Source organism: Scyliorhinus torazame, chromosome 9 (genome assembly GCF_047496885.1).
Source record: "Scyliorhinus torazame isolate Kashiwa2021f chromosome 9, sScyTor2.1, whole genome shotgun sequence".
Lineage (NCBI taxonomy): Eukaryota > Metazoa > Chordata > Chondrichthyes > Carcharhiniformes > Scyliorhinidae > Scyliorhinus > Scyliorhinus torazame.
The window spans coordinates 243,612,514-243,627,093 of NC_092715.1; the positions used below are offsets into that span (position 1 = coordinate 243,612,514).

The following is a 14,580-nucleotide window of genomic DNA, read 5'->3' on the forward strand; positions in this document are numbered from 1 at the left end:
TAAGTGTACTTTTAAAATATAGTAGCCATAAAATATACAAAAAGAGAGTGATTAATTCTGGGAAACGGAAACTTGTCAGGGTTTGTAGGAATCAATGAAGGGTAAGATCAAAGGGGAAAAAATTATTTGACGTGAAGACTGTGTGTATGTATGTGCGAATGTATATGTGTGTATTTGTATCCTCGTGTGTGTGTGTGTATATGTATGTGTATATTCGTGTGTATGTGTGTGTATGTGCATATGCATGTATACGTGTGTATGTATATATGTATGTGTGTATTTGTGTGTGTGTACGTATGTTTATGTATGTGTGTATCTGTGAGTGAGCTGTTGAGAACTAAAAGACAAAGGCTGCGATTTAGCGACAGTGCTAGCTGTGGCTGCAAATCCCGAAATAGCCATTAAATATCAGGATAGACCAAACCGTGATTTGTACCAGCTACACTCCCGAGTGTAGGAGGTTGCATTTTCTGGAGATTGAGTTTGCACATTCTTGCCGCGTCATTAGAACATTACAGCGCAGTACAGGCCCTTCGGCCCACGATGCTGCGCCTATCTGTGAAACCAATCTAAAGCCCATCTACACTATTTCATTATCATCCATATGTTTATTCAATGACCATTTAAATGCCCTTAATGTTGGTGAGTCCACTACTGTTGCAGGTAGGGCACTCCACACCCTCTCGGAGTAAAGAACCTACCTCTGACATCTGTCCTATATCTATCTCCCCTCAATTTAATGCTATGTCCCCTCGTGTTAGCCATCACCATCCGAGGAAAAAGGCTCCCACTGTCCACCCTATCTAATCCTCTGATCATCTTGTCTGCCTCTATTAAGTCACCTCTTAACCTTCTTCTCTCTAACGAAAACAGCCTCAAGTCCCTCAGCCTTTCCTCATAAGATCTTCCCTCCATACCAGGCAACATTCTGGTAAATCTCCTCTGCACCCTTTCCAATGCTTCCACATCCTTCCTATAATGCGGCGACCAGAACTGCACGCAATACTCCAAATGCGGCCGCACCAGTTTTGTACAGCTGCAACATGAACTCATGGCTCCGAAACTCAATCCCTCTACCAATAAAAGCTAACACACCGTACGCCTTCTTAACAACCTGGGTGGCAACTTTCAGGGATCTATGTACATGGACACCGGGATCTCTCTGCTCATCCACACTACCAAGAATCTTACCATTAGCCCAGTACTCTGTATTCTTGTTACTCCTTCCAAAATGAATCACCTCAACACTTTTCTGCATTAAACTTCATTTGCCACTTCTCAGCCCAGCTCTGCAGCTTATCTATGTCCCTCTGTAACCTGCAACATCCTTCTGCACTGTCCACAACTCCACTGACTTTTGTGTCATCTGCAAATTTACTCACCCATCCTTCTACGCTCTCCTCCAGGTCATTTATAAAAATAACAAACAGCAGTGGCCCCAAAACAGATCCTTGTGGTACACCACTAGTAACTGGACTCCAGTCTGAACATTTCCCATCAACCACCACCCTTTGTCTTCTTCCAGCTAGCCAATTTCTGATCCAAACTGAACTCACCCTGAATCCCATCCCTCCGTATTTTCTGCAATAGCCTACCCATATATTGGGCAGCCTGTCCAACATTGCTCCATTGTCCCAAGATGAAACCTCTCTTCAACATTTTTGCTGTTTCAAGAAACGTCACATTCCAGTTCCGCCTTCATCCCCCTACTTCATTTTGTACCACAATTATAATTTCTACCCGATTTGAAAGTTATGTTTTTCCAGCTGGACTTTCCCCTCCTCTTGTCAACTAGAACCACGATAATGAATCACAGCGGGGTGTCACACCGGTGCAGTGGTTAGCATTGCTGCCTCACGACACCGAGGACCCGGGTTCGATCCCAGACCTGAGTCACTGTCCACGTGGAGATTGCACATTCTCCCCGTGTCTGCGTGGGTCTCACCCCCACAACCCAAAGATGTGCAGGGTAGGTGCATTGGCCACACCAAATTGCTTGGGAAAAAAAGAATTGGGTGCTCTTAAGTATATTTTAGAAAAAGAGAGAATGAATCACAGGGTGGAACAGAATGTTAAGAGTCCATTTAGCCCCATCATGTTCGTGCTGACTGTCTACAACAGTAACTGAGTTACTCCCTCGTTCTCCCCGTATCTGCGTGGGTTTCCTCCGGGTGCTCTGGTTTCCTGGGTCTCATCCCCACAACCCAAAGATGTGCAGGGTAGGTGAATTGGCCACACTAAATTGCCCCTTAATTGGGAAAAAATAATTGGGTACTCTAAATTTTTATTAAAAAAGCATCCCGAGCGTAATCTTCCCCACCCCCTCTGATGACGCAATCAGGTTCATGCCTATGAAGGGGGAATCTGATTAGCATTGATTACAATAAATTTAATTACAGGCTTAACGCAGCTACTGCCACCCTTACTGCATGTTGCCACCCTCCTGGTGTGATGTCACACCGGCGCCAATCATGGCTGATTTGCAAAACAAAAACATTAATGATGATTACGCCGGGCAGGGGCAATGCCAAGGGCATGCCTTCCCTTCTGTGTGAAGGTGGGGAGGGGCTGATACCGGCAATGGGGTGGGGTGGGGGCAATGCCTGTGAAGGGTGTGACACTGCCCCGGTGTCTGAGAGAGGGATGGGGGGAGAGAGAGCTGCCGGTGATGAAGAGGGGTGTTGGAGCCCGCCCCAATGCCGGAGGGAGAGTGTCCCAATTGGGGGAAGGGGGGGGATATAAAGTAACTTTTCCCAGCGCTGATGAAAGATCATCAAACTGAAATGTTAACTAACTCCTGCTTCTCTCGTCACAGATGCTACCTGGTCTGCGGAGTATTTCCACCACTTTTGGTTCTTATTTGAGATGTCTGGTACCTGCAGCATTCTGTTTTACAATAAGGTATGGAGGGAAGTGAGCAAGGAAATGAACCAAAGGCATGCTGTCCCTCGAATCTGCACGCAGGGTCCCAAAGCGTTTAATACACTCAAGAAGGCAAGAATGGTGCAGGATATCCCCATTCTCAGGTACCAATCCTACATTGACATCTCAACATTGTTTTGTGCAATTGGCCTCAGACCAATTGTTCCACTCATTCCTCTCTCTCTTTCTCAAAGCACTACGTCTCAGCTCACCTGAACAACCAATACGGACACTCGCTTTCAACCTTTTGCCATCTTGCATCCTTGCCTCCCTCCCCCCACGCAATCCATTTCTCAAACTTGTAACATCTTGCAGAAGAGGGCACATGACTCCAGGTAAAGAGCGAGATCCAGGTATGACCCTCCAATGATAGCCACACCTAGACTTCCACTTAAATGCACACCCATCTGATCCAATGAGAAAAAGGCTGCAGATGTCAGCAAAGATGACGTGCCGTGAGAACCTGAGCCCCATGAGTCGCTGGTGCGCAGCCAACACAGTATCGGCTCTTTGGCGTTAGGTCATTCTGTCTACCCCTACCTCTGCTCTGTGGACCAGCATGTCGCTGAGGGGAAGGCAGATGCTGGTCCCCATCAGGAGGTCCAACATAGAGCTGAATAAGCTGCTCCCATGCCAAAGTGAAAGATGTTAGGGCGGCACGTGGCGCAGGGGCTCGCACTGGGGCTACAGCACTGAGCACCCGGGTTCGAATCCCGGTCCTGGGTCACTGTCCGTGTGGAGTTTGCACATTCTCCAGTGTCTGCGTGGGTTTCACCCCTGTAGCCATCTAAAATGGCCACCTGAAAAGGACCATGGGAATTGTGCACAACTTGGACACAGACAAGTACACAGCCTCCGTGTATTGTGCAAAGAAGCCAGACCTGACCGAAAATTGCACCCATTAAAAGTCAATCACGGGTCAGCCAGGTGGCGCAGCGTGTTAGCACTGCTGCCTCAAGGTGCCGAGGTCCCAGGTTCGATCCCGGCTCTGGGTCACTGTCCGTGTGGAGTTTGTACATTCTCCCCGTGTTTGCGTGGGTTTCACCCCCACAACCCAAAGATGTGCATGGTACGTGGATTGGCCTTGATAAATTGCCCCTTAATTGGAGAAAATGAATTGGGTACTCTAAATTTATTTTAATAAAGACAATCACCATTTTCCCCAGGACAATGGAACTCAAATTAAGGAATGGCAACAGCAGCAGACTAACTGGCGCCACTTCCCCTTATTTGGAAAGGCCTACGTGCCTGGGACAATGACAGCTGGGATCCGCCCAGCCACCGAGGTATCCGCCCCTTAATTGGCCAGGATCAATGAGGGTGATCAAAATCCTATCGATCCATTGGATCTGAAGTTAGGACCGCCCAAAAGGGCACGAAAGAGAAGAAGAATGAGAAGCCCTGCGCAATAGGGATCGGCCTCTTTTGGACCAGCCTACGTGCGACCAATTGCAGCATATCAACCAGCCAAGTTCAAGGACCCGCGATCACTACCTGAAGGACGAGCCCAGCCGAGACGAACCTGAAAACTTCCAACCGACCCACGTGGACACAGATAAAGGCCTTATCTCTCGCACAGAGCCGGTCACCCCGAAGTTAAGTAACGGTCATCCTTAGTTATTAGGTCTAGTTTAGTGCATAGCCGCGTGAATCATTGCATATAGATATAAGTCTTGTGTTTGTTAATAAACTGTCTTTTGAACTAATATACTGGTTGTGTGGTCATTCGGTCAATATAAGAAACAGCTGTGGTTCACATAGAAATAAAGACGTCAACTCCCCCACAACCCAAAGATGTGCAGGTTACGTGGTTTGGCCACTCTAAATTGCCCCTTAATTGGAAAAAAAATAATTGGGTACTCTAAATTTATTTTTAAAAAGTGAAAGTTGTTAAGATGAATTGGAAGTCCAAGGTAGGCGATGCGATTTCCAAAATTCACACGCACTGTGAAGCAGTGAAATCACTCAGAACAAAATCTGCGCGAGCACAGCTATGCACTTTCATTATTAAAAGCTTTTCAGCCAATCAGTCTCATTAATCAATGACTCCCCGATCCATTCTCATTGTGTTGATCCTGGGGAGCTCCACACAACTCGAGAAACCTGTTCCCTCGTCATTAAAGCCAGAATTCAGAGTTCAAGGCTGAACGGATTGATTATTTAAATATTTAAATGAGTGACCGCTTTCTCACAAATGTCACAAAATACTTCTCAACGTTAAAAAAAAAGGTATTCGCCTGTGGACAAAACTACAGCATTTATTTCAGCTTATGATTCTGGGTGTAAATGTTATAACATGAGCAAAGACACCCCAGGTTACTGTCCACTCCAGGGCGTTAGAATGTTACATGGCACTTCTCCATTCCAATCAAACAACTGGAGGTTCTTTTATAAAATCGGACTCTGCTTCTGCATTCAGTGCCATAATTGGATTTTGTACGGCAGCAGACACATATGGCCCATGTTTCAGTTCAGATGAAATTACACTCGATACATTCACCTGACATTGGGATCTGCAAACAGACAGGTAATCAGTTGATCCTGCAGGAAATATGCCTGTACATTCTGAAGTCAGATGCACCAAGTCTTACACTATTCTACCTGCGAGCTGGGTTGACTACCTGTCCATCAGGTGGTTGATCTTTTAATATCCCCAGCATTTAGGCATGCCCCAACCTTACTGCTAATACAGAAACAATCTTGCCGTTGAAGGTGAAAGCTTTTTTCTTCCTTGAAATGTAGAGTTTTTCTTTTTTTTTTTAAAAAAAGATGCTAACAGGTGCTAACCTTACTCTTTTTGATATAAATGCTTTATCATACTCACAGACGTGGTATCCTCCGTCATAATGCAGCAGACAGTATGAAAGCACCAATGTTTTATGATCCATATTCACAGCAAATGTAAACATTCCGCACTGCATGCCAATGAATGCTTACCCCAAAATAATTTTAACAAAGATTTCTTTATTTGTCCTCGACGTCTCCTTCAGTGTGGTAACTTCTGCATCAAACCAGAAACCACGTTCCTCTGGTATCTCTAAATTGTAATTAACCATCACGGCTTGTCCTATTTGAAGTTGATCCCACTTCAAAACTGTCCTGGCTCGTGGTCGAACGTTTTCTGCACACATTCCCACTATACCGTTCTCTGGATAACTGGAAAATAAGGAAAAAAAAGCCAAATGTTAAAAAAGATGTTAAAATTCCAGATTAACAGTAGACAAAAGAAAACAGGAACCTTTCTTCCTTAAAACACAAATGTCTAAACTCAACAAGCCAAATTGCAATTTGTCTTGATTTACTAAGACAGCAATGTTAATAAGATAATATAGCTTACCTGATCAACATTACATCTCCAATTTACAGGAGTGTAAACCAGAAGATAGAATATCGCACATGGTGAATTAGCCACATAATAATGGATCAAGGTTAACCAACGTGTCTGTGTGCAGAATATCGCACATGGTGAATTAGCTACACGATCATGGATAAATGTTGACCAATGTGTCTGTGTGCATTCATTCTAACCTGCAAAGTGCCCTGAGGTACTTATACCAACTGAAAAGGTTCCACATCGATACAGAGCTCAAAACCCCACTCAACATCCTCGAACAGTGCATCAGTCCCCACCCAGTTGGATCAAAGGTATTGACCAACTTGTGATCTTGGCACTGTGATCACAATCACCATTATTTACAGCTTCAAAGGACAAAGGTCCTTGCATTAACGGATCACGTCCCAATCAATTTATCTTACAGAACGTTAGGACTTCAGTGAGGCCGCACTCATCCTAGAGAGTTTTCAAAGGATGCGCTGAGGTTCCACGTGGGAACTTTTCAGCACCTTGATGCCAATGTTTTCGGACAAAGCTTTTCTTCCATCACACAGCCCACTACAACTATTTTTCTTTTCACAAATACCGAATACGAGACTAAATACTTCTGCAAACCTCATTTGACGGCAAACTCCCAAGAATCAAGAGGACCTTTCTTAGAGCACTGTGCTCATCAGCAACTAATCCAATTATGGTTCATTTCATTTGATGAAAGGTGACAGGTCTAAAATGTTAACTCCCGTTTCTCCCCACAGATGAATCCTGCCCTGCCGCCCCAACGCCGGCTGCCGGATTCTCTGGCACCGGTTTTTCGGCAGGGGCGGGAATCACGTCGCGCTGGTCGGGGGCCGATGACAGTGCCCCCCCCCCCGGCGATTCCCGCTCCGCGATGTGACGAGTGGCCACCCGTTTTCCGCCAGTCCCGCCGGCGTAAATCAAACAAGGTCCTTACCGGCGGGACCTGGCTCTGGGGGCGGCCTGCGGAGTCCTCGGGACGAGGCGCAGGGGTATCTGGCCCGCAATCGATCTGCGGGCGGGCCTGTGCCGTGGGGGCACTCTTTCCCTCCACGCCAGCCGCTGTAAACGTCCACCATGGCCGGCACGGAGATGAACCCCCTGCACATGCGCTGGGGTCACGCCAGAACACGCTGGTGTTCCTGCACATGTGCCAACTCGCTCCTGCCGACAGACGCCCTTCGGCGCCAGTTGGCGCACCGCCAATCCCATCGGCACCTACCTAGTCCCTGAAGGTGCTGAGGATTACGCACCTTCAGGGCAGCCCGACGCCGGAGTGGTTCACGCCACTCCTCGATGCCGGTACGGCCCACCCCGCCGGATAGCGGAGAATCCTGGCCAAAGTCTCTGATTTGTGGGATGCAACCATCTATATTCTCGAGGCACGTTAACTAACTTGGTGGTGGAATAGAGAGTTGTATCTTCACGTTTGCAGCTAACACTAATTTAAGCTTCAGAATAAGTTGTGAAGAAAGCAGGAAATTACAAAGGGGTAGAGAGACGCCAAGTGAGTGGGTGAAACTGTAACAGATGAGCTTCAATTTGGGTAAAAGTGCTCACCACTTTGTGACCGAGAAAGATAAATTGCACTATTTTCTGAATGAGAAACTAAGCAGTGGGGTTAGAGCAAAGGGATTTAGGTGTCCATGCACACAAATCATTGAGATTATGCACAGGTATAATGGGTAATTGGGAGGGGGGGATTTTCAGCGCCCACCCCGCAACGTGTTTTTCAACAGCGGGGGGCAGCATAGGCGGGATCTTCTGGTCCCAACCCAGCAATGGAATTTCCCATTAAATCCACCTCTCGCTGCCGGGAAATGGAAGAGCTCGCTGTCGGTGGGGCCGGAAGATCCCGCTGACGAGAACAGATGGAAAATGCCCCCCCCCCCACCCCTCCCCATGATAAAGGCAAAGGGAATTCCGACCTTTTTTCTCAAAAAGCATGGGATTTAAAAATGTGCAAGTGATGCTTTAATTGTTTAGATCCTGGATCAGACTCGATCTGGAATACTGCAATCAGTTTTGGGAACTGAACCCCAGGAAAACCTACAACGGTCTTGTCAAGGCATAGTGCTAGATTCACCAGAATTAGACCAGGAGAAATGGGAAGTGGAGTTGGGAGGGGAAACAATTGGGGGGTATGGAGAGAGGCACTGCGTAGGGTAAACGGGACCTCCTCTTGTGTAAGGATGAGCCTGATACAGTTTAAGGTGGTGCACAGGGTGCATTTGACTCGGGCGAGAATGAGTGGGTTCTTTCAGGGAGCAGCAGATGAGTGTGAGAGGTGTGGGCAGGGGCCAACAAATCACATGCACATGTTTTGGGGTTGCAAAAAATTGGGAAGATTCTGGGCGGGAGTGTTCACTGTCTTAGCCAGGGTAGTGGGGGAGGTGGTGGACCCTGACCCTTTGTGGCGATATTTGGGGTGTCAGAGAAGCCGGAGCTCATGTACAGGAGGAAGGCCGATGTCTTGGCCTTCACCTCGCTGATTGCATGGCGGCGAATTTTGCTGGAGTGGCGGTCGACACCACCACTGGGGGGTAACTTCCTGCAATTAGGGAAGATAAAGTTTGAGTTAAGGAACTCTTCAGGGGGGCTTGAGGAAAGGTGGAGGATGTTTATGACCGGGGAGGGGTGAAAAAAGGCATAAATCTGTGCAGACTGTATAGTTGATTGTTGGGGAGTATGTTTCCCGTGGTGTTTATAAGCTGTAAACTGGTTTTGAAACAGCTTTGTAATAAAATACATTTAAAAAAAAGAATGAGGCCAGGAGTTAAATTCCCAGGAAAGGTTGCAAAAACGTGGATTCATTCCTTCAAATTTAAAAGTTTGGGGTGATCTAATGAGGTATGAAAGTCATGAAAGGGTTTTTTGAGGCTGAAAACAGAGAAACAATTTGCTTCGAGAAGTCTACGGCACAGAAAAGACCTTTCAGTCCATCGCGTCTGCGCCGGTCAAAAACAAACACCTAAGTACTCTAATCCCATTTTCCAGCACTTGGCCCATAGACTTGTATGCATTGGCATCGCAAGTGCGCATCTAGATACTTATCAGATGTTATGAGGGTCTCTGCCGCCACCATCCTTTCAGGCAGCGGGTTCCAGACTCCCAGCACCTTCAGGTTGAAAAAGCCTTTCCCCACACCTCTTCTAAACCTCCTGCCCCTTCCCTTAAATCTACGCCCCCTGGTCATTGACCCCTGCAATACAGGAGGGCACAAACTTAAAATTAGAGCTTGGCCATTTGGAAGTGAAATCAGGAAACAATATTTCCACACAAAGCGCATTGGAGATTTGGGGCTTTCCTCCACAAAAGGCTCTGGGATGCTGGACTATTTGAAATTTAAAAAAAGAGTGAAGTTGCTGAGATTTTTGTTAGGCAAAATTATCAAAGGAGATGGAATAACCGTGTGTCAATGGAGTTGAGGTGCAGATGACAGCTGCGATCAAAATGAATGGCTGATCATGTCTACACCATTTTGAAATCAAAGGGACAGGATTCTCTCCTAATTCCTGCCAGGCCTGACCACACAGCGATTTTACACTGGACGGTCAAGGTGTCAAGACAGAAAGTCTACCCTTGCCCAATAACATTCCACCTCACTCCGTTAATGGTCTGGTGGCCTTCGGATCTCCCACCCCCCATGACCTCTCCCCGAGACCACATTTGCCCTATTTGCGCATCTCCTGGCCTTCCCTACCCTCCCCTCTCAGAACCACGTGAACTTACCTGGCCTGCCAGTGCCCAGATCCGGGCTTCAATGTCCTCATGCATTTCCTCTTCTGTTCACCGCAGAACCGTTACTGCTGGAAGCTCTCTAAGGCAGGACTAATTCCAGAATGAGGGGCAGAAGTCTCACCTGCAGCCACTTAATGCTCATTCGAGCAATGTCTGCGGGATCTTAGGAATGGGCAGGGATGTGTGCACCGCCAGCTCTCGGATAGTGGGAAATGAGATCTCACCATCCGAAAAATTCAGGCCTACGCTTTTGGTCCAAATAGTTACATAAAGTCACACTTGCTTGTATCCAAGCGGAATCTACAAATTAAAAGATCACAAATAAACAGAATCGCATTCAAACAGAAGACGGTACTCCACATCATGCATTCCATGCTGCTTCTACTCTGTTCTTTTCAGGTGTAAACGGTTATGTCAGTTAGCACCATTCTCCCTCACCACCGAAGAAGCACAAGAACGGATTTCTCCGGTTGCATGAGACGGTCCTGTGCTCCACATATCTCCGGGCCAACATTCTCTGCACTTTCTCTCCTCTTGGGCTGGTCATTCAGAGAAAGTAACAGAATGGTCTAGGAAACAGGGCTATTCGAACTACCACAGAAAAATTAAAACGTGTTCTGTTGAAAATATTTGACCCAAGTAGCGGTTGACAAGCATGTGGAGTAGGGCTTATGGGACAGAACAAGTAACCCAGAGAACGAGTTCAAATCCTATCATGGTGGTTTGACCACTTCAATCGTGCACATTTTAAAATAAATGGAAACAGAAAGCTGGTAAATAGCCATGATTGTCATAAAAATCTAATTCACCGATATCCTCGAGAGAAGGAAGTATTACATCCTTACCCAGTCTGGCCTATTTACGAATCCAATCCCTGACTCTTGATCTGTCCTCCGAAGTGGCCAAGCAAGTCATTTTGTTATGTCAATTCAGGGTAGAGATAGCCCAAACCCCCTTAATGAAGATAATAGACAGGATTGTGGGCCTAAACATTAAAAAGAAAGGCACTTCCGTAAACTGTACCACAGTCAAATGTCTAAAGTACGGAGAGCTTTCTCTCACTATTGTATCCATATTTGTAGAGTGGGAACAATTGGCAGCACAGCCTCCCGTTTCTGTCGTTGCATTAATGGTCAGGCAGCCCAGTGAGTGGAGTGGAGGCTGAGGGAAGGATACTTTTTTAAAATAATATAAAAGCAACACAGCTTTCATTTGACCAGGGAAGAACTCCCTCTTCCCCCTTCTTCTGGACAACACCCTGACCCTCAAAGCATGCCAAAGAGTAACACATGGTGAATATTTCTAAATTAATGGTAAAAGGAGAAAAATAAACCCAGTCATTAAGATCTCGTTTCCACAGAATAGGTGAAAGAGGGTTGTTTGGTTTCAAATCCTGCACCATGAAAATAAGTTCAAATTGAAAAAGAACACAAGCAATCAATCATTGGCTTAATTGAGAGCAACATTTGGGCGTGATCTCCATGTTTCCAGGTTTGATACATGCCAGCATCACCTGTCTGTGTTCATTGACAATGTGAGCGTGGGCACAGATTTATTGTAACTGGTCTCACCTCTGAACAGACAACGTCGGCTGCATTGAAATACTGGATTCAATACCAAATTGATTTTCTTTGACAATGGAAAGAAGACGGAGGTGGAATACAAATAGAAAACTTTAAAGCGACTCCAGAAATACCTTAGCGCATGAAGTCCAATTTACGAATTCTGCAAACGTGGGCAACCCAATTGAGCAAAATGCTGAGAAAGCTGCACAGCTGAAAGAAGGGAAGATGCTGGAAATACTCAGCAGGCCAGGTAGCATCGGCAGAGAGAGAAACAGTCAATGCTTCAGGTCGATGAACCTTTTGGCAAGAACTGGTTACTGACCCGGAATACCAACTCAGCCTTTTTCCTCTCTCCACAGATACTGCCTGCCAGTGCTGCAACGGGCTCGCAGAGAACAGGTCCCTGACAGTAACACCCCCTGTTTTGATCCCACATCAAGTGCAACGCGATTCTGTGTACACACCACACAATACATCAAATTCCCTATTTACAACAAGCAGACCAGTGCCGCCAGGTGGCTGCAATTTCCCCAGAGCACCAAGGAGAATATTATGCTGCACACACAGATGGGTGGCACAATGGTTAGCACTGTTGCTTCACAGCTCCAGGGTCTCAGGTTCGATTCCCGGCTTGGGTCACTGTCTGTGCGGAGTCTGCACGCTCTCCCAGTGTCTGCGTGGGTTTCCTCCGGGTTCTCCGGTTTCCTCCCACAAGTCCAAAGATGTGCAGGTTAGGTGGATTGGCCATGATAAATTGCCCTTAAGTGTCCAAAAAGGATAGGTGGGGTTACTGGGATAGGGTGCAGTTGTGGGCTTAATTAGGGTGCTCTTTTCAAGGGCTGGTGCTGACTCGTTGGACCGAATGGCCTCCTTCTGCCCTGTAAATTCTATGATTAGCATTAATGCCACCATTAACATAGAATGGTCCAGCAGAGTAGGCTTGGTATCTTGTGCTCCATCATATCCATTTGGACAGTCTGAAACATGCAGGATTAGGAAGGAGCATAGAGGAAATTGTAAAGTCAACCCCACAATAGAACAAACGTCCGCAGATAGTGGATGTTGTGTGTGGCAGTATGACAATTATAGAATGATTTACTGTAATGCCAAGATAATGTAGAATCCATAGCTATTAAACACACATGGTGCATTTTTAAAATTTTTAATTAATATCTACATTGAAGAAACTGAAAAATTTGACAGAAGGACAAACCAAATGTATTGTGGTGACAGTGCACTTCATTTAAACCAACACTCATCAAAAAGCTCCAGACAAATATAAACAGAAAGATTCTGAGTACGATTTGAATGGAGCGGATTCTCAATTAATAACTTTATAACTTAATATTAAACACTTGTGCATTGTAAGCTGGAAACTATTGTCAAGTTTAGTTCCCAACAGAGGACAGTTTGGATTTCACTCGCTCATGTAACTCAATGCCCCCTAATGTGCATGCAGACTGATGAAAAATAGACATACAATCCGCAGAAGCAGAATGGACATCTAGCTGGCTGCACGACAGAAAACAGAGAGTAGGGGTAAAGGGTAGCTATTCAGGAGTGTCAGAGGTGACACCCCACAAGGCTGAGTCCACACTGGTTCACAATTTCCATGGTGGCACAGTGGTTAGCACTACAGCCTCACAGCACCAGGGACCCGGGTTGAACTCCGGCTTTGGGTGACTGTGTGGAGTTTGCACGTTCTCCCAGTGCCAGAGTGGGTTTCCTCCGGCTGCTCTCGTTTCCTCCCACAGGCCAAAGATGTGCAGGTTAGGTGGACTGGCTATGCTAAGATTGCCTCTTAGTCTCCAAAGATAGTGGTGGCCAGTTGAGCCTGAAAATGACTGTAGTTTCTTGCTGATACCAGAGGCCCTGAGGATGAAGCCTTAAGTTATTTTGGCATTTATGCTGAATGCACTGAAGGCCTAGGGAGCCAATCAAGAAAACCAAACTGATTTCTCCCCTGTGAAAACGTGCAATGTAAGTGGCGATTTTTGAAAGTTTTGGATCTCTGCATCTTTCATTGATTTTTCTAGAGCCTTGTGCAGCCTCTTTCTCTCTCTGAAGAAGTAAATTGCAATGGTTGCCCATCCTATTCAATGCCTTCATCAATGTTGCATTGGACGGATTAGAACATAGAACATACAGTGCAGAAGGAGGCCATTCGGCCCATCAAGTCTGCGCCGGCCAACTTAAGCCCTCACTTCCACCCTATCCCCGTATCCTCCTAACCTTTTTGGTCACTAAGGGCAATTTATCATGGCCAATCCACCTAACTTGCACGTCTTTGGGCTGTGGGAGGAAACCGAGCACCCGGAGGAAACCCACGCAGGCACGGGGAGAACGCGCAGACTCCGCACAGACAGTGACCCAGCAGGGAATCGAACCTGGGACCCTGCCGCTGTGAAGCCACAGTGCTACCCACTTGTGCTACCCTGCTGCCCATTCTTTCTTTTTGATGAATGGAGCTGGAGTCTGCCCCAGGTGTTTCTGGAGGAACTGTGGCTATCACAGATATTGTGCTGCTGTTAAGACTCACCTGGGGATCTGGTGAATGGCACCCATCAATGTTCTCACTAAGCTGCGTGGCCACGCAGCAGCCATTAAGGCCCCGGGCATGCCCATGGTAATTTAAATTACCTTTAAATTATCATGTGTGCACGGCCATGTAAAAGGTTTTAAAGGGGTCAGGCATGCCAGAAAGAAGAGACAATGATGCTATCCACAATTTTCAACATCAGGTTAATCAGAAGAATAGTGGTGGGTGGCCTCAAGCTTGATAGCATGGTTTTCATGACTTAAGAGAGGTTGCAAAAGATACGACTGGGTCAACCACCTCACGCACCAACTTCTATTGCTAGCTGGAAAACCTGAAGGGTACCGACTTCTGCCTGCACACAATTCATCAGGATAGCGTTGATCCAGGGAAAACCATTCTCTAAAATTCCAATGTAGTTTTGAGCTTTCAGCCAATGGGACATATCCAAAAGGGTCTCTTTTTGT

At 46.4% G+C, this 14,580-nt stretch overlaps 1 protein-coding gene across 2 annotated transcripts in view; it reads right to left on the minus strand.

The window, feature by feature from the left end:
• Nucleotides 1-14,580, minus strand: part of LOC140429776 (E3 ubiquitin-protein ligase UHRF1-like) — a 168,224-nt gene that overhangs the window by 60,240 nt on the left and 93,404 nt on the right. For both annotated transcript variants that reach the window (XM_072517222.1, XM_072517221.1), the window contains one exon: nt 5,860-6,078. In XM_072517222.1, coding sequence (XP_072373323.1) covers nt 5,860-6,078 — 219 coding nt within the window. The remainder of the gene's footprint in view (nt 1-5,859; nt 6,079-14,580) is intronic.